This window comes from Hakea prostrata, chromosome 7 (assembly GCF_041222555.1).
Source record: "Hakea prostrata isolate BN-2017 chromosome 7, UWA_Hpros_2, whole genome shotgun sequence".
NCBI classification, from domain to species: Eukaryota; Viridiplantae; Streptophyta; class Magnoliopsida; order Proteales; family Proteaceae; genus Hakea; species Hakea prostrata.
This window is the reverse complement of record NC_142606.1, coordinates 40,955,681-40,980,272: the sequence shown is the minus strand read 5'-3', so window position 1 is coordinate 40,980,272 and position 24,592 is coordinate 40,955,681. Positions and strand designations below refer to the sequence as shown.

The following is a 24,592-nucleotide window of genomic DNA, read 5'->3' as shown; positions in this document are numbered from 1 at the left end:
ATGGAAATTGTCCAGGACTGTTTTGTTCTTGGTAATGTCACAATATGAGACCATATTTCACTTTGGGTGTGAAGACGAGATTATTATTGAAGACTGTTCGTACTAGAGTCCAACACAACCAGGCTTTGTTATTTTACATTTAGTTCGAAAACTGTTACAATCATTTAAAATGGTACTCGGGTATGATTTGCTTTCTGTGGATTAGATACCAAATCCTGTGGCCATCTTTCTGTGTTCTCCAACCGGATCAATTTGTTCTTTAGAGGTACAGATGGTTGATTCTATCTTGGTTCCACATTTGAGAGTGAGTCAGATTCTCTGGGTAGTCTATTCTTGGTGTTGTAGAAAAAGTTCAGTCTTGCCTAAAGTTTTTTGTTAACAACAAACAGGAAGCCCGTAGATCCTGACTACTTGCACTCTTTATTATTAAAAAAAAAAAACAAGAGTATCAAGAAGCATTTCCAAATGACAGGAAAAGGATCCTAAGAGTCAGCTAGGTTACCACAAACTAAAAGCAGATAGAAATTCAAAATATCAATGAAAGCAGAACCAAATAATCAAACTCCAAAATATTATACCTCTCCACTAAATTACTGTAACTCAAGGGGAAGGACAATCCACTATCATTTTCATCACCACTGCGTTCCCCACTCCTTGAATACCAAGCATGATATCGTCTTGGTAGAAGTTGGTGTTCCAGAAGCTCATTCCAAAACTGTCCAACAGTTCTACGACATGGCCCCGCCGATAGAAAATGCATAATCAGAAAGTAAACTTCTCTGAGGTCAATATCTACAACAGCTTCAACAGGAGGGCATGAGGCTGTTTCTGCATCTGCTACGTATGGAGCCTCCTCATGCACCTTATTTGAAAATTTTGAAGGTGCCATATTAAGAGAAGGCACATCACCAGCTGGGACCCGTTTTTGGAGGGCCATGAATTGTCCAAAGCCTGCCAATACCAACAGAGGGGGGTGAAGAAGAAGAGATCCACATAAAACCAGGAGAAATAGAGAAAGCATACAGTATTACTTTCATAAGTAACAAACAGTGTCTCCAAATGTAATCAAGTTCTCGTTTGAAGTGTACGGAAGGTCAGGTTTTGAGAAAATTAAAAACATCATCCAAGCTAGAATGCATAAAAGGGAAAATGTCACAGCAAGAGTTCATATTTAAAATTTAAGATAGAGACAAGGAACCAACGTCAAAAGACAATTCATGAGGACATCAATCTTAGGCGACAGTTTTGAGTCTACCAGCAAGGACGGCGCAGAGATCAGCCCACCGCAATATCTATGTGGATCAGCAACAAGTTCAGAGGCTACCAGATTGCCAGAGACCTATAGTTCGACGAGGAGCATTGCCCATAGGCAATCTTTTAGATTTCATTTGATAATTTTTTTTCGAGTCCTTGTGGGTTGGGTATAAGTTTTTATTAGTTCAATTTTGAGTTATTTTAATATACTTAGGTTTGGGGTAAGCCATGGGTTATACTTAGCCCATAGTTATTTATATTTAATTGTACCTTGGGAGTTTCCAAATTTGCCCCAGAGGGGATTTTGCTGCTGAGACCAAAACAACTCATTTGTTGGCCTCTGACTCCTATAATAAGTGCCCAATACTCATAAATCCCTAAATATTAGATCTACGAAAGAGAATCACTTAGGGTTTTCTTGCAATTTCAGCTGTAAGGTTGTGATGGATTAATATCTTTTGTATTGAAAGCCTTGTATTGGTGAACTAATCATTGAATTATTGAATAAAAAAAACAAAAATTAGTCATCTCTCTTCCATGAACTGTTTCCTTTCTTCTTAAGGTAAGATTCTTCTTCCCCTTTTCTCTCTTCTTTGAGACTGAAACTCCCTGCCCCGACAGCAACCTAAAACCCGTCCCCTACCCCACTACGACACTTCCCAGCCCCACCCCCACCTCTGTCCTACCCTATGGCTCCCCCCATGCCCTCACTTCTATCTATCACACCCCTTCCACCCCCTTCCTGACTTGTGGCAGATCTAAAACAAGAAAAGAAAAGAAAAAAAAGGAAAAGAAAGAAGAGAAAGAAGAAAGTAGATGAAAAAACAAGAAAGAGAGTTCAAGATTGCCCAAGATCTTTCAAGATCCAATTATTCCAATCCATAGCCCTTCCAAGAGACATTCCAAAACCCCTCCAAACCCCAACTGCAGACTTCCTTTAACCTTCCCAACTTTGCTAGTATTATCTTGGACATCCTACAACCAAGTAAAGGATCCCATCTTGGGTTTGGATAAAACCTTAATTTTCCCTTTTCCCAAATTATTCCATCCCATATAATTTTGTTAAACTCATCACCTCCACATTTGGGATCCATCCATATTCAACAATACTATCCACCCCATAGCATTTGTAGACCTATTTGCTGGAAAGTTCTGGGCAACCCTTAATTTTATGGCATTAAGTCAAGAAAACCCTAACCCTAAAATTGGGTTCACATCACAAGGTTCCCTCCATCAGAACGGATATGTATTATACACAAATACCAGACCACAAACTGGCGCTCTCACCCTCTCAAAGATATGCAAAAGAATAAGACAACCATTGCTAGTGTTTCTAATGGGTACGGTATAATAGTCTCACGCCAAACAAAACCCCTGACACTAAATTTCAAGCATTAGATAGGTTATTCTATATCATATAACCACTGCCACCCACACCCTGCGACCTCTGAAAAGTCAGAAAAATGACAAACCCACCTAGAGATGCAGCTGTAACCTAAAAACAGGATTTAATTTCTAGATTTTTCAGAAATTTGAATCTCTCTCTAATGAAATCATTATCAATTACCAAGAGATAATCAAGATCTGACAACAAAAAAAAAAATTTTAAAAAATAGTAAATCAGAAAAAACCATGAATTCAAGAAAACCACCAGTAAAAACTGAAGAAAAATTCAATAGCAGAAGCCAACAGCAATAGCACAAATACCATTAGGTTAGAGCTAAAAACTACCAACAACTAAAGATCTCACTGACAGAGGAAATTCCAACTATTTGTTGGCAGAATGCCTAAAGTCCCACTTTACAAACTCTCTTGAATAAGAGTCGAACCACCAAATTGAATTTGAACACTCTTGATTTAAGAGTTCACAATACACTACATTCCATATAAGTAGCATCTCACTTTAACATTATTTGCCACTTTCTAATTTAAAAGAGAGAGAGTAAATGCTTCTCAGCCCCTCATTTTATGCATTCTGCTGCCCAAGTTGAATTTCATTTCTGGGCAGAATGCTGTGACTTTTTCATTGAAATTATTTACTTTATGAGTTAAAAATGTTTCTAAAAAATACAACTAAAACTCTCCAAGTTTAGGTAATTCGGTGGAGTTCGCCCAACTGGGTAAATTGTGCCTCAAAAGACTTATTTTGGCCCATAGCAAGGTTCTATAGTACTAAGGTTCCTAAATCTTAGATTTATTGTGAGCCTAATATACAAACCCATAAATTGGGGTAATGTCAATGCATGGGATTAGTAGATAAATTGAGAATTTGAATTAGATTAGGATATTTAATAACTAACTACAAGTCTGTTTTGAGTTTGGTGGTTAGGAGTCATTTACAAGTTAAATTAGGAATTTTAGAAGGTCTGGAAAATTTTAATGCGTCTCCCATTCAAGTAAAGAATGCAAGTTTTTTCTAAAGAGTTCCGGTGGCCTCAAGCAATGCAAACAGGATCGACTTTCCAAACCTGATTTTCTCTCCTCTCTTCTACCTCCCAAAAGATCAATATCATATTTCCTCCCTCACTTTCCTTCAATTTGATCTCTTCCTTTAACAATGCAGTTGCTCGCCTTTCTGACCATTAGAAACGCTAGATTCTTCTTCATCACCCTTTCAAATACCATAGCCCTAACTTGCTTCCGATTCAATTCCACCACACTTTCAACCATAACATACCCCCTTGGTTCTTTGAAAAGAAGGCTCCTAGACTTGAAGATTACATCCCTCGTCCTATCACTTTTCCAAAGCATTCTTGGAGCAGTACTAGCAGCAACACATATACTATTCTTCCCCATTGCAATATGCGAGGACGAGTTTACACTTTACACTAGAGATTTTCAGAGGATTAACCCAAGAGCACATGATTGGCATATTCATCAAGAGATGAATGCTTTCAAGGAGAGAACTGATGCAAGCACAGGCCCTCCCCTGGCCAAAACACTGGTTTGGGCCCCAAGGCCCAACCAAGATGGCCCAACTAGGGCTGGCCAAACCCCCCCTAAAGGGGCAGCTTGGTCATTTTCCCTTTTAAATTAATTGACTATTCTATTTTCAAAATTTTTGTTTTTGTTCAATTCTATTTTGAAGTCCAAGTTTGAGTTATTTTATAATGCCATTAGGAATCTAATTTAAATAAAGATTCCTTATGAATAATTAGGTCTTTTACTTCAAGTTAAGTTCTTTTATTTATGTGGCTGTTATTTAATTAGGTGTAAGGAGTATCCTAACCCATAAAGGAAACCATAGTCGAGTTAGTTTCCAACTCCTAGTTAGAATCTAAGCCTATCTTTATTTATGTAAGGCTATAAACAAGCTATTCCCCTCATTGTTAAAATTAGACTGAATTGAATAAAGATTGAAGACTCTTATGGAAAAACAAGCCATAGCTTTCTTGGGAGGGCCACAGCGGATCTCAAGCATTCTTTCTTCAAATTCAGCAGCCATCTCCCAGTTCCAACAGTAGTTCCATCTTCAACAGCAGCTCCTTCAAGTAAGTTCAACACCCCACCCTCCTCTCTATCCTTTCTTGCGCAGGCCCTAAGAACCCATTCCCTCTCATTGCAGCCCCAGGAATCCCCTTCGCCACCCACCACAGCCTCCAAGAAACCCCTTCCATCCCTGCCATCCCTCTAGACCCCTTCCACCTCCCCAAAACCCAGCAGCACCCCTCTCCCCATTCTTTCTCTCTCAGCCCCTTCTCTCTCCCCCTCTTTCTGACTTGCAGCAAGTCTGAAAACAGAAAAGAAAGAAGAGAGAAAGAAAACAGAGAAGCAAAGAAAAGAAAAGAAAAGAAAGAGAGCAAAGATCCAAGGAAGACCGCCCAAGATCCATTCCAAGAAACCCTAAAAATCCCCCATCTTTTGATTCCTCTCAATAATCATCCCCACAATCTTCCCTAAACCCTCCTATACCCAAACTGCAGGCTTCCCTAGGAATATTAGGTATCACCAAACACACCCCATGCTTTTTTTTTTTGCAACCCAAATTGATTCTGACTCTGCCAAATTATCCCTTGGGAATTTGTTAAACCCTAACAACGTTCAAATCTACTCATAATCCTCCCCATAGGTTTTCAATTATCCTAAAATCACCCATTAGATTTTTGTTAACTATTTGCTGGTTTGATTAGGAGATTCTAGGCTAACCAGATTATTTCAAAGAATCCTTAACCCAAGAGTTGGGTTACATCACAACCATCATATGCCTTCAACTCATATGACTTTGGAGGGTTACATCATTCTCTTATGTCTTACCTAAGACGATGAACTTGAGAATATACTTGATGTCATTCTGTCCGCCTGAGGGGCATATAAGACGTGAGTTTTCATTTTTTTCAGACACGTGTTTATTTATTATTTAAAGGTTTTTTTTTTTACACGTACCCCACTTAAGTTGGGCCAAAATACTTGTTGGCCCCTTAAATGGCCTAAATTACGTGTAACCCACAACCAAATTACGTCTAGCCCACAACTTAACAATCTCAATTAGCCTCAGCTAACTCCAATATGAAATGACCAAAATAGCCTCTTGCTGTTAAATTACTAACCTAACCTTGTGTCTCATCCCATACCCAAACCTTAGGTGGGTGAAGAGATATATTCCTATACCTTACTGGAAACCACCACAACCCCTCCCCCGGCTGGCCACCACCGCCCCTCCCTTCCCCCCTTCCCCGTACTACTCCAATCATAATTAGGGGCCCATTCAGGAACCATCCCATACACCGTACCTGAAGTCAAGATTTGGGGGCCTCAAAACTAGTCTAGCCTTGGAGATCTTGGAAGAGTAAGCCTTATTCAGAGATCTTGGAAGAGTAAGCCTTATTTAGGTAAGGCCAAATCACCAGGTGTTGCCTAGGCATGCCCAAACAAGTCTAAGGCAACTAGTAACCTTATGTGTCTAGGTAGCCAAACCAACGTTAAAACCAGGTGGGAATGAAAGGGAAAGAAGATCAAAAGAAAATACAGAGAAAATTACTTAAAAGGTTAAAAACTGAAATCAGCACAAGAAATGGTGCATATTTTCCTGAAGTGTGGAACTTGACACTAGCGAAATGGGAGTCTTGGCCTCATCCAGGCACCTAACAACCACCCTGCACCAGCAAGCAACCAGGCTCAATAGTCATAGAGTGCAAGTATGCACTAATTAATGGCATTATGCTTGGACCATAATCCAAATAGATTGCATATGATGATGGTCCAAGTGCACTTGAGATTTTATCAATCACACGACAGATATCTCAAGAAATGAGCAAGGGGACAAGTACATGGATTTCATCAAGTACAAGAAAGTTTCAAGTATAAAGGAATGAATGGAAGGCAGCCTATGCATCTGTCGCTTGTCAAAGTATCTTGCAAATGCCACCTGATTCATGACAAGGCTCTTGCATCCCCCAATGGACCAAGCTAGAGTCTTTCGAACATCAGACCAGTGATGAGCAATCTCATTTTGGTGAAATCTTGAAACAATTTACAGGGGCATGGAATTACCAGAAATTCTTAAGAAAATAAAGGAACCTAAGAATACAGTAATCGCCAACCATTTTTAATCCAATTACCTAAAGCTTTATTAGCATTCAAAATATCGAGGGGAAATATACACAATACTAATAAATCCAATCCTAAGGAGCCAAATCCAAACAATTAAAAGCATTAACAAGATTCATTAACAATTCATGCGACTATAATAAACACATTTTTGCGTTTCAATAGAAGTATTCTGAGAAAATTGAGAAAAAAAATTCACATTACTATAAAAATCAACCACAAGAAGGAGAAAGGAGGAAACAATAAAGAAAAACACAATGCCAAATCAAACTCAAACCTTGTGATGCTCCAAGAATGCTAACCAGATGGGTAATTGGCGGTAAACTGCAACTCGTCTTTACAATTCCAAAACCCTAACAATTCGGAGTGCATATTGCGTTACTCGTCCACAACGCGAACCCAATTTCAACCTCTTATCTCGAACCAGTTCCAACAATAATAAATTTATCAGAGAAAGGAGGAAAGGGACTAGCAAAACAATCTGAGATCCACTCCCAAATATGCAAAGACCCAACCCAATATATCAAACGGAGTTTTTCTCCAATTGAAACTGAAATATCTTCATGGAGTCGGTTCCAAGTCGAAGAAATATGCACTTTCAGAGAGTTAATGACACTCCGCGTAAGATTTGTGAATTGGTGGTTGACGTTGAGTATGGATCAATAAAATGCAGGATTGCCTTCAGAAATAAATCAGGTTGAAAGCGTCGTGAGAGATATTGAGGGTGATGAAATGAGATTGGAAGGAAGCTCTGCTTCTCTTTGTTCTTCCTCTATTCCTCTCTTTTTTGGTTTTCCCGTCCAGAAAGAGAAAAGAGAATGGAGAGAGAGAAGGCGAGACTGTCCAAGCCGTTTTCGAAACCTCTTTATACCCACTCCCCTTGAAAAAGCCTTCTAATGGTAATTATATAATAAATAATAACAATTTGTACTTATTAGGAAAAGAAGTGGTAACCAATACCAAAAATCGAGGCATTCCTATATCAATTTCTGCATCAGATTACCTGTATCCGCATCGTCTTTATCCGACACCGATATGATACCATATCAGAAGCGTGAAGGATAAAATGGTTCAGAAACGAGGTTTCGGTATTTTGTTAGGCAAATGGGCCCGATACATGTGGGAATATGGGACTTGTGCCGCATGGGGTTTTTTCCAAGAAGAAACAAAATCGCTGGAAATAGTTTTATGACATATCGAGGAAAACAAATTAGAAAATTCATTCGGGCTAGTTGTGAATTCACAATCTCATGAAATTCCCTTCAAAAAGTTGAGGTGTACCCTCCAAAGATTTTTGAAAATAACGGCTAGGAACCTTTTCTTCTCCTTCACATCTACCTGCCTGGATTAGTCACCACACTCTCCATACAACTACACTAGTAAATGAAGAAAAAACCTATTTCGAGTTAGAGGAGTTAACTAGAGTCTGGTTAGGATAAAGATCCCTGCTTCCCTAACACCTTCTACCATATATTAAAAAAGAGATTTACATAGGATCTACTGAAGTCCCCTTTCTAATTCATTTTATCAAAATCCCACAAAAAATTTTCTTATAATATATGATAGAAAGATATGAAAGAAACACAAACCTCTATCCTAACATATAGAGGATATGAACTCTAAACTATTGCTCTTTATAAATATAGTTATTAAAAAGTAGTGTTGTTTATACGTATAAACACAGGGGTGTAACATAATCGCCTCACCCCCATGAAAGGCGGAAATCTCACTTTACTGATACTGCACGCTTTGATGACTCCCCATACAAGGATAAGACCATGTTGCCTTTTAAGGAACCCTCTCCCATGATATGCATATTATACATGAAAAAAATGTTTCATGTAGATAAACATGGTCCTTGCACGTGTTGAAGCATCAAATAAATAAATGGATATTTCCACTTTTCATAAGGGTAAGGCGGTCATTTGACCACTATGTCCGGACCTGGACACTACACTCCTCCACAGACTCCCATATATTACTCTACTAAAATGCCATTGAACAATTTCTTACACAAGAGACCGACCAAATTATTTCATATCACGAGAGAAGTGGAGCATTTGAACGCAGGTTACAATGACATCCATTACACTTTAGGACCAACCACATGAAACATACCGTAGGGTCCACAACTAGTAGACTAATACACTAGATTCCATGAGATTTATTTTTACAGTGTCTTCAATATCCTTGTATAGAGACATGATCCGTTTACCCCAAAAAAATTTTATATATATATAAAGACATGCTTCAAGGCCTTATGTTTATCATAACATGGTATAATCAGTGAACAATCTCATTCGGTCTCAACAATAGGAGCAAGATTTAAAAACAGATGGAATCTTTCTGGTTTCAACAATCAAATTACAGTTGGAATATAACCGGTAAAGCCATCCAAAATAAAACCGAAACTCAGTTTCTATTGTAAGATTTAGTCCGAGGCAAATGGGAGTTAGTAGTGAGACAGAGGGATGCACAGTATCAGTGGCTAGACAGAAGTCACAGAACATTGGCGAGGGTTCCTCACAGCCACATCACTCCTGGCCCACCCAATTCAACGAATCTGAGCTTTGGTCGATTAGCTTGGTCCGTACCACTCCAAAATTCTAATTTATTTGGATATATTTTCAAAAGGGACCTTGCTTCAGTCCTGCGCATTAACTGGCACTGGCAGTTGAGCGAAGTGCCCCCTGAACCGCACCAAATGGTCGCCTATTACACAGCTCGCTAACTTTGCCTAGGGTGGGGGTACCTATTATTCGTCAGCGGTTCGGTACATGTAGGACCTCGGTTTACTACAAGATTTAGAGGACCATCGGAAAGAGATTTTGGTCGAGATCAAATCTCGCATCCAACGACCTCAAATCTCGCAGGATGGTCCTGCGCATTTGACTGATGCTTGGTTATTTCAAGAGTCAGGACCAGATAAGCCGATCTGACCCGTCCTGTTTACATTTGTCCTAGTAGGAAGAATCCTAATCCTAAGATGCATTAAAAAGCATCAACCTTAGGTCGAAACCAGGCTGCTGCAGATTCAAGCGAGTTTTGGAGCATAGGATATTTGCCGCTGTGAGCAACCTTAATAATAGACAGATTCGAAATACCCCAAATTACTCACTGAAGGCATATTCTGCTTATGTTTTAATCCAGAAGGTGTGAAAGACTAGAATCATTTAATGTGATCTAAGACTTGTTCTAGATGTTGTACCACTGTAGCTCTCATCTTGACTTGATAGAGACTTTCTAACACTAACCCCTGATTTCAAAGCTGGACCTTAAAAGAAAAGGGTGCACCTATCAAGCAAACTTGATAATGGCTGTTTCACTATTAAGGCCCCAGTTACAGGATTCAATGAATGACAAGTGACAGTTTCTATAGTAATACTGAGAACCTCAAAATCAAATTGCGGAAGGGAATGACCACCCTCCTACGGCATGGATGCATATAATTAATTAAATCAACTTATTTGTTAAAGTCTAGCAACATAACCATGAGATTATATGTGGTGAATTACAAATGCATGATCAGAATTGCTTAGGGCCTGTTTGGTTACATGAGTTTAAGATTTCAAATATATAGATTTCAAATCTATGGAATTATAATTTATAAAATTAGATGTTTGGTTGTGGAATGAAATCTATGAATTCATCCTAAAAAGTTATTTGATCAACGTGATTTTGTGATGTGAAATGAAACTTTTGAAATCTCGGATTTCACCCTTACCATAATCTACATATTCACGTTATGTGGTGAATTGTTTCTGATCTGTTTTACAACCGGGTATATTTTGATTCTGTCGGTTTAAATCTCTGATTCGTGTCCAACAGGCCCTCGGGATTGTTGCTTGGGAGCAGTGCCACTCCAACGCGAACGGCCAAGATTCAAAGTCGTGAAAAATTAAATTCTGGCCATGGATTTCGCGCATGTGCAAAAATTCAGATTTTAAGTGCACAATACCAGTTTACTAGCTTAAACTTGAACCGTAAACCGATTCGTTTTGAACCATGTGAACGAAAATGAAAAAACTAAAACAGCATGGTACCATTTTGCATCAGTGTGAAAAGGCACCATGTCTTTTCATCACTATGACCACAAAAGTGAAACGACATGATGCCGTTTTGCAAGTTCATGAAAAGGCACCATGTCGTTTCATCACTGTGACCAAGGTTTAAAGTATCCCACGATACCATACGATATGGCCTATATGTATCCAATTTGACCCAACCGATATGATACATCTCGATACGTCTCTCCATTGAATTACAATAAAATACATTAGTTAGAACGATACAATACTCGATACAAGACAATATGTCTCTTAAATTCACTTGACCGATACGATACTCGATACCAATACTTTAAACCTTGACTATGACCACATAAGTGAAACGGCATGGTTCCGTTTAGCAGGTGCATGAAAAGGCACCATGTTGTTTCATCACTGTGACCACAGGAGTGAAACGGCATGGTGCCATTGGTGCCGTTTTGCAAGTGCACAAAACGGCATCATGCCTTTTCATCACTGTGAACACAAAAGTGAAACAACGTGGTGCCATTTTGCAGGTGTGTGAAATTGCACCATGTCTCATCACTGTGAACACAGAAGTGAAACGGCATGGTGTCATTTCGCAGGTGCACAAAACGACATCATGTTGTTTCATCAGTGGGACCACAAAAGTGAAACTACATTGTGCCGTTTTGCAGGTGCATAGAACGGCACCATGCCGTTTTATATGGTTATGATTCATTTGGTTCGAAATGTACCAATTCTACGGTCCGACTTAAAACCAGAGCAAACCAAGTCAATGCCACTAAAGAGCATTTGTTGCACATACAAAAAAACGACGGTCCAAGATTAAATTCAAGCTTTAATATTAAAATTGAGGTGTTCGCTGCTAGGAGTGGCACTGCTCCCAAGCAAAATCCGATATCATGGGGTTAAACATTCAACTTAAGGAGAGGTACTCATTTTTAAATAATTCATAAGAAGAGGGTCATAATATGCAGAGTCTCACCCCCACTTCTCAAAGAGGTGATTTACTAACTTGAACTCAAAACCACTTGATCAAAAATAGAGCAACCTTACCATTGCACCTAGGTCTACCCCATATAGAGACATCATAAAGTGAAATTTTAGGTAACTAGGTCCAATCATAAATAAATAAGGAATAAAGGATGATGTTATACAGAGACCTAGAATAGGAAAGATGAAGTGAAGATGTGCATTCAAAGTGTTGTATGATCAAACATATTTCTCTAAACAGTAGTTCCAATACAAAATAAGTCATAAGAAAACCGTTTGAGGAGACGTTTACATGTGCAATGGAGGTCTTTGAATGCTCTAGTGTGAAGGTGATTTGACACAAATGGATGAGTTAAAAAGCCAAGGATAAGTTCAATTGACTCAGGAGAAAAACTGAAGATATTTGATTGGAGAAAGATAATCCATGCAGCCAAACCTATTTGCTTATGATAAGGCTGAGTTAAGTTGAGCTGCGATGGGAGTGAAACATAAACAATATAGTGGATGAGATGCTGAGTTGTTATCTTCTTGAACAGTCTTCTGTGCAAGCAGTTGATAACTCACCCATGTAACCAAAGAAACTTTGAACCAAGAACAATTTAAACCAGCCAACTCGATTGGATCTCATTTAAGGTAAAGGTAACTGAAGAGAACTTGGTTAATTTGGTTCTTGTAATTAAATCCCCTACTTTTACGAAGTACAAACAACAACTAACCTTTTTGGAGATCCAACCGAGTGCAGGAGCCATATCTCACATCCAAATTGTTCATCCTTGCAGCTTCATCTCAAAGAATTCAATAGCAAAGAAATCATCCAACCAGATCTTTGACAATCTTCTGAATACAGTGAGAACCTTCACATTTTCATCATTTAGAGCCAGTTTCTGGAAATCTAACCCTTGCTCCTGCAGGCAACTAATCAGCAATTACTTCTGTTAATGTCACCATTCTTTTACCGTAGCAAACATTTGGATACTTGGATGAGTAAGTTTTATAAGAGTAAAAAGAACAACTTACGTGGGTGTCCATGGAATACCGAGTAGGGAACTCACTACTTTATAGGCATGAGTAGCTCTGCCTCCCCCGGCAAATGTCAGAATATGGATTTAGCATGTACTCATCCAGCTCCTTTGACACACAGAGTTTACTCTTGTGGCAGAGAGATATATGCCCTGAAAATCAAGGGAAAATATGTATTCAATCAGAAAACTATTTTTGAAATTTAGGCTAAGATCAAAGGTGTATTCACTCATCCTTAACCAATAAAATTAAAACTTCAATTAAAAGTACCATAAAAATAGTAAGAGAAGCTTTTGAGCCAAATCAATTATCTCCTATAAAGTTATTCAAATTTAAGTCTACAAAAAGTGAACCTTCCAGTTGGATAAGCTAAAAGAAATCCACAAACAAAAATTAAATCTAATCTATATTCTCCATGCAGGAGTAGGCATTTTACACTTTTGGCACACAAGGTATAGATAGATGCATATCCATTATCGGATGTCAAGAATATTATAATGGACTTGAACATGATGATACAAGAAGATGATTAGTACCATCCCTGCAAATTGTTGAGTGTATGAAGAAAGTAGTACTTTACCTAAAACATTCACTTGCTGTTTTGGTATCAGTGATTTAGCAACCAATGGTGCTGAATCCTGAAACCATGCTGATGTAATGATTTATTGCTTTTCCATCAGCATTGATTTATTAACATAGAACTTATACAGATGCATAGAAGTAGCCCAAAAGATATTAAACAAAAATTGGGTCTAGCACACAAGATATTAAACAAAAACTTGGGGGGATATAAACTAGCCAATGAAATATACCATCTTTTGTACATAACACAAAGGTGCTAGTGTGCTACCCTAATCATCATACACCAAAAGAGTATTGAAAAAGCAAAATATAGTTAAAAATCAAAATAAATTGATATGTCAGTTACTGAAGAACAGATAGCTCAAGCATAAACCAAGTGATGTAGAACCTGGGCAGATTTAAAAAAGCATTAGAGGCCAGCTCATTATTTTAAGACAGCCCCTATTTAACTCAGTGGGAATATTCCTGAAAGAATATGATGCACAATCTGCAGTTACCGTAATATTAGTTTCAAATTTGCATTGTTGGCACGATTTGTAAAGCATAGTTTCTAAATTCAGTTTAGCTTCTAATTTTGATAGTTTCTACTTTCTACTTTATTTCCTATGTAATTGTTGACAAGATCATTCCCCACCTGAGTATTTTCGAATTCTGAAATTGCAGTTTCAATTTCTTGCAAAAATTCACTATAAGGTAAACAGAATTTAGAGAAATCAAACTTGCAGCCCATGATAAGCAGCTGAGGTAGCCATCCATCTGCCCCCTTTCTTCTATCTTCTCTTCTTCTATTTTAAGTTCAATCCCCCCCCCCCCCCCTTGAGTACTGTGTTAGTGACCAACTCTTGCAATCTCACGATTCTATCTGACAAAGAGAGCTGCTGCAATTGATCCCCTGCAGCCGTGCCCCATTCAGGCCTCGAAGAAGCTCCAAATCGGAAGTTATTGTAGCTGCTGTGAAGAACCAAAAGGCCACCTTGTCTGCTGCTGCTGATCCAAACCATAAACAATCTCCAGAAGACCATACAGTGCACCAGTTTCCTTCCTTTACTGATAGCCATCAAAGGGCCATAACTCAGCAACTGTTCCTTCAAATACTGAACCCTTTTGAGGGTTGCATCAGGCCTCCAAAGAGACCATTTGATTCCATTTTCAACCTCCACAGCTGGCCGCTGTCCTATAGAACCTTATTTTTTAATTTGATTCCACCCTCACATCTCCCATTCTGCTGACCAGAACTGCACCAAATGTACAGCAAATTATCGCCTCCAGTAAACCTCCGTTGGATCCAAATTTGAGTCCCAAAGATTGTGGCTGGTTGGACTAGCAGAATCTTAGTTTCTAATTTTGGAACTGTTTTCATATCTTTTAATCACAAAACCAGAAGTTGGAAAAACTTTCAGCAGTGCTTTATCTACAGCCTATCATCATTCACACCATATATCAGTGCTGACACATTTTAACAGATCAAAGCTCGGATAAGGCAGACAAAAATGCAGTCAAACACATCAAGAAAGGTAAAAAGAATGAAAAGAAAAGTACGCATTTGAAGCATTTATATTTGTTAGTAAGGGATCAAAAAAAGAGCAATATGTACATTCAAACCATTGTCTCACATCAGTTTATACAAGAAATCAAGTGTCTATATTTAAAGTGGAGCACAAGATTCCTTTCAAAGTTGCTCCTTGTTGTTTGTAGCCAATTCACATTCTCATGTAGTGGAGTCATGGACCAAATCCATGTAATTTCAAAAACTAAAGCTGGAATTTTTTAAAATAATAATAATAATAATATGTGTTTAAAAGGAGTTTTAAACGAAATTATTTCGCCAGTCATACATTCTTTTCTATTGCTCTCAAACCAATTCGGCAGTTCACATTTAAGCAGGAAATTCAGTACAGTTGTTGAAAACATGAATTAACTAACATTAGTTTGCCTAGATAACCCCTCAAATTTCTGAACTTGTTTCTAATCTGATTTAGTGCCTGAGGCTTTTAACTGACTTCACTGGAGCTCGAACATCATGCTTGGGACTGTTATATTTTGGTTTACATTCTTACACAACCAACAGACAACTTGCTACCTACCCATATCTTCCAGTCCAGAAAGATCAAAAAGTGACAGGATTGCCAAAGGGAGGTTAATGTTTTCATTTGGATCACTCCAATAGATCTTCCCCTTCAACACAAAAACAAAGTCTCCATTCTGGAAACAATTAGTTTTATTTTCAGAAACCAACCAATTAAAAGAATCAGTCCATATCCAACAGGAAAAAGAAAGCCACAATTACTCTTAGGAAAGGAAATAGCACCAATTTAATCTCCAACAAATTTGAAAAGCAGTGGAAACTTTATCTTATAAATGCATGAAAAATGATGAATTATTGAAGACAACAGTAGGTCTATATCAAGCAGGGTTTGAAGCAGCCAGAACAGCAGTTATTGCAATGAGAGATGTGGTAATTCCAGCCTTAGCATTGCTGAGTGTCAGCTGCTCCATCACCTAATGGATTGATGTCCAATCCAATTCCTCCATTTTGTTGAACTCATCAATAGAACATATATTCATGTACACAAAACACCTGAAACAAATTCTTCATTTTTTTTAAATCCAGAAATCATTCAGAAAACATGAACAATTAAAACATATTAAAGGATCCTTGGATATTTACCATTTTTCTTTCAGTAAAAATTAAAGCACATGATCATGTTTCCCATTAAATCCAGCTTAACCTTATGACTATATTATTATATTTTCTGACTCAATTCACAGCTCATGCGAAAATTATTATAGATGACTAGATGTTTTTGCACTAAGTATGATACAGCAATATTTCTACAGTAAGATAAGAACATATGTGCAACATTATCTCAGCCATAGAAGTCAAAGCTTATGGACAACCAAAGGTGTTGAAAGGGCCTTGGATGCGAAGAGACCTAAACAACCAATGCCAAGGTATCCCCTATCTTAACAGCATATGGACGTTCCACTTATTGCTTTCTTGTTTTTTCAGGGTTGTGATGCTGGACACTTGGTTTGGACAGAGCAGACCACGAGTGGCTGTGTGTCTTTGACATAAGCTAGGTCAACTTGATCCTGTTTTGATATCTGCCGATTGTTTTCTTGGACTAGCATTCCTGACATGCATTAGAATAAAGACATAAATACATGTATTTTTATCTGTTTCTTTGGTTTTACGTGTTCTACTATCTATTGCCTTGTTTATTTTCTACTGATTCACCTTTTCAGTCCTCATATTTTTCCCTTGAAATGGGTCACAGGTATATGGGCCTCCTAGTAAGTATCTACAACCAAACAGATTGCATATCACTATAACCTATATAGGGAGAAGGAAGAAAACTCCTGGTAATCCAACATCACTTGTGGTACTTGGTCAATACCAGAAAGAGAAAAAGAGTAAAAGGAAAATGAAGAGGCAAATCAAATAAGCATCATTTAATCAGGGAAACTTAGGGGTTGGGGGAAGCAAATTAAATCTTCCAAGCAGGTAATATAATAGCGTTCAAATTGTTATTCTCTTAAGAAGGCAATTTAAATCCAAAATTCTATGTTAATCTATTGTTGACAGTAAACTTGAGAAGCATCTATCTTTTTTTTAGGGTAAAACTTAAAAGGCATCTAAACCAATGCAAGAGATAATGAAGAAAGAGAGTCCATCAATATTGTTCTTCCTAGGGGGTTCTCCTCTACAAGGAGTGGCTGTTGGGTTCATCATAAGCGTTTGGAACATGTTCGGTTTATTCTTCGATTTCTACATGAATAAATTTCGCTTTAGTGGTTTTGTGTAAAAGAAGAACAAAGAATACTAGATGCATGACATTGTAAGAAAAGAAATATCAATCACAGATAACTTTTTGACTTTAAAACCATGTAGATGAACTTCTGATTTACTTAGCTTCGCATGAATTCAAAGCTTTATGGAACAGAAAGAGGATGCAGTGCCTAAAAAATTTGAAGCCTTAACTGAAGATGAGATTCCCTTTCACTTTGTTGATTTGACATAGTTGGATGGGCTCAAAACCAAAGGCATGAATTATTCAACAGTCATTGTGTAAGATGATGCTAAAATGCACTTCAGTGCAGCTACAAATAATCACCTAGCAGATTTCAAAGCCACATTCTTCACATGAATACACCACTACTTGCATCAATGGATAAACATCTGAATGGTAAATGGGTCTTCTTTACAAGAAGATTTACATATAACTCAGTTTGGTACAAGATAAAACAAATTCAGCGAAAGTAGCATATCATATAATTGCTCCAAAATGAAGGACATGGTGCTTTTTTCTTTTGAAGGATTCTCCTTGTGCATCTAACAAACAAAACAATAAACTAGTGTGATTCCTTTTATGAATAAAGCAATGAGAACCTTTGTAGAAGTCAACTCAGTTAAGCCCATCTTGGGAAGAGACAAATTCCTGTCCTTGCAAAATCATATGCAAGACAAGATGCAAAACAGAAATTTAAAAAGGAAAGAAAGAGAAAGAAATGGAACAAGTGAACACAAAACTGAAACAGCACAGGATTTAACATGGAAAACCCGTCAAAGCGATGCGAAAGATAAGAAGAAAGCAATCCACTAAAATCAAATAAGGATTAAAATGTTTCACCTCTCAAGTTTATTCCCAAAATTTGGGATTAAAAAGAAAACTGAAAAGAAAAAACAACTTGTGATTGAAGGCTTATAATATCATCTCAACATGAACAAGATGTTACTGTTCATCCTCATAATACCCCCCCCAGTAAAATTTATCTTCTAAGCTCAAAGAAATCAATCTAACATACAAATTCAATGGGCAAAATAAGACCATAGAAACATGACGCAAATAGCTTCAAGAATGACCAACCGTGAGAATAAACCTTTTCAAAAATTCTGTACTTCTCCAAGAACTTCAACAATCTCCTCTTGACTTCACTATCAAACTAAACTATTCTTCTTCTCTAACCTAATCACTTTACAATCATCAGAAAGACCCACTACAGATCCTACATATAGTGACATTTCTATGAATACAAAGACCACCAAACCATTGTAGTGCTTGTCAACTCATATGGCACATGACTACATATACCCATCAAACAGCAAATGAGATTGGAACCCAACAAGGTCCAACACCCAACAAAATATCACCCTACTCCTATGAAGAGGATACCCCCATGCTAAATGCTCATACTGCATTCACGCCTACCAAAATTCTGTGTTATTAATCCTTCTCTTTGGCACTTACTTTGCCATCATATACGGTGGACTCTAATCAACATAATTTTGTTATTCTTCGTTATCCTACTTCAAAAAACTTCTTTAATCCAATGGCACTGGACATTGATGTGCCTTGGCTTTTTGGTTGAACCTCAACGTGCTTTAACTGGAATGTTGCTTTCTTACTCAATAGTAACTCACTTTCTTTCAAACCCAAAGTCATAAAGAAAAGTCTTCAATCATAATATGTACTTTGAAACTTCTGTGGTGACAATTTATTTTACCTTTGCAATTAATAGTGCAATACATTTTTGCAGCTTCAAATGTAAAGAGATGATTCCCCCCAGCAAAAATAAGCAAGTAACCTAAAGTAGACTTCTTTATTGTCAAGTTCTCTAGCCATGATAGAATCTATATGGCATCCATCATAAATGATGAATTTCCAAAACATAAAGAAATATCAGATGTGCCTCTTATTAGCTTTAGAGCTCATTTTACAGCTGCCCAATGTTGTTTACCTAGATTTGTTAAGTGAATGCTAACAACACCAATTGCATATACTATATCAAATCTAGTACATATAATAGCATATGTTAAACTCCATCAACTAGGCTTATTGGATATTTTCCATGTTCTTTTTCTTTTCTTTAATTTTAGTTGATGATAACTTAATAATCAACCTAAAATGGCTAGTTAATCATGTACTCACGGCTTGGCTCTTATGTAGAATCTATGAAGTATTTTCTAAATTTACTTTTCTAGTGATAGCCACAATTTCTTATTTCCACGTCTTTGTTGACTGCCATACCAAGATTTGTTTAGTAACATTTAGATACTTCATCTCAAAGACCTTGTTCAAATTGCTTTTAACTAGACAAATCAAATTAGCATTTTGACCAACAATGAGCAGATCATCAAAATATAACAAGAGAACAAAAAAGGGAGAACCTAAACATTTTTTTAAGGTCGATATAATAGTCAACAATGGTTCTACCAAAACTATTTCTCATCCTAAAGGAATCAAACTTTATATATCATTGCTGCTGTGCTTGTTTAGTTTGTACAATCTCTTCTTTATCTTGCATACCAGATGCTCCATGCTTTTTAAAAGGAACCCCTTTGATTTCTCCATGTAATTTCTTCCTTCAAATCTTTATAAGAGAAAGTTGTTTTCACATCCAACTCTTCAATGAACTCCAAGTCTAAACAAAAGGCTAACCAAAAATCTTGCGAATATATTTCAGTAATATCCACACCTTTTATATCAAAATAGTTTGAAAATTAATCTTGCCTTGTAATTTTTCTTCTTTCCATCTTCATTTTCAGGTTAGGAAACTCATTAGTTCTTCAAATTAAGCCTTTTGACCTTTTGGTAGCTCAACCTAGGTCTTGTTATCCAAAGAACCAAGATTCCTCCATTCAGCAATTCGAGCTTTTGGTAGTTCAACCATCTTAAAGTATTGTTGATACGAGCAAGAATGTTACATTCCATGTAAAGACCAACACATTGTGGTCTGGTAACATTGGATCCAAGCTGTTCTTGAAACTTCAAAGTAAATTGATAAAGAACAACAAGATTCACAATGATCGGAATCCATTAGATATGATGAAGTAAAGAGTGTCGAAAGAGAAGTATGAACTATGAAGATATTTGGCAAACATGATACCATGTGAGACATCAAAATGGGAAAGTCCTCTACGTGGGAGTGGGAAGGAGTTTGTTAATGTTAGACATTGTTGGATTAAGTCCCATGCACAGTTTGACGAGTGTCTGTGTTGGGTCCAGCCCATAAGAAGGTCAATTGCCAAAGGAGTTGGCAAACATTATCTTGATTTCATAGTTTTTTTTTTTTTAGTCGTATAAAGAATTGCTATCAGCAGAATGTGTAATCTCTTTTTCTAAAGAGAGAAAGAAAATAACAAACGTAAAAAAATAATATTTTAACTTGGTAGAGATGTTAAGAAGAAAAAAGTTTTTGAAATATTGGGAGAAAATTTTAGAACACTTTATAGCCTCGTTCAGCTGGTTCACCAAAGCATAGTTTGTCTTCAATTAGTTTCTTCAAATTTTAGTGATGTATTTTCTTTGGGCTATTAAGGTTTGTATGGTAAGGATTCTATCTTTTTTTATGGTTTCTAGGTCGCACAGATTTTCTATTTGTATCATTTTCATATTTGTGTCCTAAATTTTTATATGTAACACTTCAAAGAATAGTGTTTCTGTAACAACAAAAGAAACACAAATCCTTCTAAGATTAACTTATGTTTTCTATACAAATGACTATTTTCCTTTATGAGAACTTACATCTTGCACCCGACAATTTTAAGAGAAAACATTTCTTCATGGAAGAAACAACAAATTTGATGTTTCTATAATAAGGCTCAAGTATGCTAAACAGTTGGTTCATGACAGATAATCCAAAAAAAATTTAAAAAAAATTTGAAACACCCATACACAATTTGGCATGATTCTATTCCAGACATTGAAAAACAACAAAAACAATCTTTTTGAACGTTACCATACAAAACCTACTAGGTAGAGGAGTAGCATCTTGATAACTCTATGAAATAGAGTTAATTCTAGTAATTTTATACTTGAGATAACTTGATTCAAAAGTATTTTATCTTTGTTTTAGTGTTAGTTGTCATTAAATTTCGTTTTAGTGAGACTTAGTGTTTTAAATCTTGTAAAGGTCTTTTATGTCATTCATGCATGAATTTCTCTTGAATTAATGGATGGATTTGATCAGCCTTCTTTTTCTTGGCATTGTAGAAAAAGAATCATTAAGGATGAAGATATGACTCGAAACATAAAAGAGGAACAAAGAACATATCTTCTTAGCTTGCTGTAAAAATGTTGTAGCATCACAGTAGCAAAATATTCCTAGATTGAACACACGTGGTACCACCTAGTGAAATGACTGAAAATGGCTAACTAATTGGACATTCTTCTTGTCACTACATGAAGGTTCTCAACCTTTGATATCAGAAAGGAATGTTCTAATCCTACAGCCCATCTCTACCCTATCACTTAAGGAAAATTTGGGAAAATGGAAAAGGAGGTGGATGAGCTACAAAAGAGAAGAGGAGGAAAGATAAGAACCACAAGAAAAAGAAAGAGACGGAGGTGGAGCTCGTGCATGAAGAAAACCAGCTGGAGATAGGAGGTTAGAGCATTGTGGAAGCATCTCCCAGTTTTCTATTTGGTTTTATAGTTCTTACTTCTTCATATTCTAACTGAACTATGTTAATGACTGCATTTATTTCTCTGCTTTTGAACTTTAATATGAACTAACTCTTTACTTTGTTGAGATGATAAGAGTAACCGAACCTGTGATTTGAGCTATAATTATCCAGTTTGTTGTAGCATAGTTTATTATCAATGTATTCACCATATGCGTTTTTAATAATGTCATTTATTGATTGACCATTTGTGAGTGAATGTTGTGGTTTTAGTTAATTGGAAAGTTAATTAGAGCTAGATCATGTTGAATAGCGTGAATTAGCTTAATCCTTATGTGGGTTTAACTAATTAGTGGGTAAGGTTGGAATACTCACCTGCTTCACGTAATCATTATTGGAAATCGGGCGCAACTTGCATTCTCAATTCAATTCTCCATAGGAATATAAGAGTTTTGGAATAGGATGTTAGTATATGTGTGGATTGGAAGATATCTGTATACAATTTTGTTCCAGGTTCTTTGATATGCCTTGTGCTAAAGGTTGTAGCATCCACAGCCCAAATTCGGGGAGGGGAAATTGATTCCCAACATTCATACCACTTCTTATAGTTCTTTCTATTGCATTTTTTCCATTTAGTATCTTTAGTTTAATTTACCTATCCTTTGTTTATTTAATTGATTATTCACAAAGTAATTTTGTTAATCTTGTTTAAATTAGCCTTCCTTTTACATTGATAGTTAACGATAAAATTCTCCGTGGGATCAATACTCTACTTATTATTTACTACTTGATTGTGACACGTGCACTTGCTTAGCATTTTTAGACACAAGCAAACACATCTCTCTTTTTTTCAAATGAATGACGAGTAGCATCTTATTGATCTGTAAGGTAACATTACGAAGTCTCCAGGATTCTTTCTTTACCTCAACCTTGTTATGAATCTCACAATTTTACATAAAGTTGATGGGTGAAACATTATAATGCTTACTTGAATTAAGCAAATAATTTTCAAGTTGCTCCTGGTTTTTTCCTTCACTTTGAAGCGTTCTCTTTGTTAACTCTGGTGTTCCATTGGTTCTGCATTTGCTTGTTCTATTTCAATTTCTGTTCTGTTTGTGTCATGTGCTGCAGACTATGATTTCCTCATTTTCATGTCTTTGTGAGCCGCCACATCTTTTACTTGCAAAAGTTGGAAGGTTTTGTTTTCCACATCTCCTGCCAACAGTCTAACCTGATATAAATGACTCTACAAGACTAGATAGCATTTCAGGTAAAAGATTAGTTGTATTAAAATATAAAATAGAATGTACAATTGGGTTACATATACGAAATCAATGTTAGGGTACATAAGTTGAATATGACTCAAATACCTCAACAATCAATTCGTCCACAAACAAAGAGCTACATTCACCATCCACCTAGTCAGAGAATCCAAACTGGGTTTGACCCATTGCATCCTCCTCAATCTATTGAACAATCACTACCGACCAAGATTAAATTGAAGCAGGTCTTTGCCGCTGATTTCGTCAAAAAATCAGCCACAACGTTTTTAGGTCATAATAAATATATCAAAATACAATATTACATAGCACTAAACTATCAAACGCCAACAATAAATTATTAATATATCATAGTTACTAACGATTTCTTCCCCATAAATAATGAGTTAAAGAAAGGGCTGTGTCTATCTACTTACTCGCAGCGCTTAATCTCAGTGGACATCCTCTAGATCGAACCTGAACCATCTGCATTCTCAGCCCCCGCCTCCATTTTGTGCCATCAGAATATCACGGTGCTAATCCGGTAATCCCTTAGCTGTTTTTGACATGAAAATGTCGAAGATATCGCCGAATATTTTCTGTAACCCATTACCGGTGAGGGAACAGGGAAGAAATAAGAAAACAATACTATTAGGGTTTAAGAACTCAAGATCGATTTCTATGGCTGGAGAACTGTAGCTGAGGAGCAAAGAAAGACGTCGAACACATGTGTACGGAATCTCATTTTGGATCGGGAGACTTACGAGGATATTGCGGCATTTGGATTCGCCATTCACATCAGCGAATTTTATCGGTACATCCTTGGCAATGACTGCAATATATCGATTAGCTTGCGAAAGAAAAGAACGGAGATGTGATCTGCTAGATCAAGAGCTCACCTTCTTCAGCGTTTGAATCAAAATCCTTCTGTGTGTACTAGGAAAGAAAGAACAATCAGAACATCATAGAGCGAATCTAAGAATGATAATAGAATTTTTGTTGGCGGGAAAAATTGGGCCATGAACCGTAAGACATTCATTTTGGCGGGAAGAATGTAGTAACCCACAAACCCAGGGACCAATATCATTTCTAACAAGTTACACATCTAGAAGGAAATAGATGTCCAATGGACCATGGACCTAATAAATTTCCCAAACCCGAGAGCCTTAGTTGTGATGCGTGAAGTATAGGCTTGCCTGGGGCTCTGTTTGTTTCTAAAGGTGAGGTGGGGAAAAAAATATGTAGGCCCTATATGTAGTGTGGTGAGCAAAAAAGAAAAATATGAAGGAATTTTGTAAAAAAATGTTAATTATGGGTTTTACTTTTTACTTTTTCATAAAGTCCAACACATTTTGTGAGGTTTTGAAAAAGCTTGAGGTGGGAAAGTTGTTTTGCCACCTAACCAGACAAATTTTCTTATATTCTTTAGTTTTTTCACCCCAAACAATCAAACAAACTACATTTTTAGGATTTAAATGAAAATTTTACTTTTTCAATAATTT

General features: G+C 36.9%; 1 protein-coding gene across 1 annotated transcript in view; it reads right to left on the bottom strand.

Moving 5' to 3' along the window:
* LOC149011166 (uncharacterized) overlaps positions 1–24,169 on the bottom strand; it is a 74,920-nt gene extending 50,751 nt beyond the window's left edge. The window contains exons 1-5 of the mRNA XM_089160771.1: positions 23,855–24,169; positions 23,528–23,689; positions 12,843–12,997; positions 12,542–12,740; positions 579–951 (exon numbers count right to left, since the gene is read on the bottom strand). Coding sequence (XP_089016897.1) covers positions 579–951; positions 12,542–12,596 — 428 coding nt within the window. The 5' untranslated portion in view covers positions 12,597–12,740; positions 12,843–12,997; positions 23,528–23,689; positions 23,855–24,169. The remainder of the gene's footprint in view (positions 1–578; positions 952–12,541; positions 12,741–12,842; positions 12,998–23,527; positions 23,690–23,854) is intronic.
* Positions 24,170–24,592: the final 423 nt, after the last annotated feature.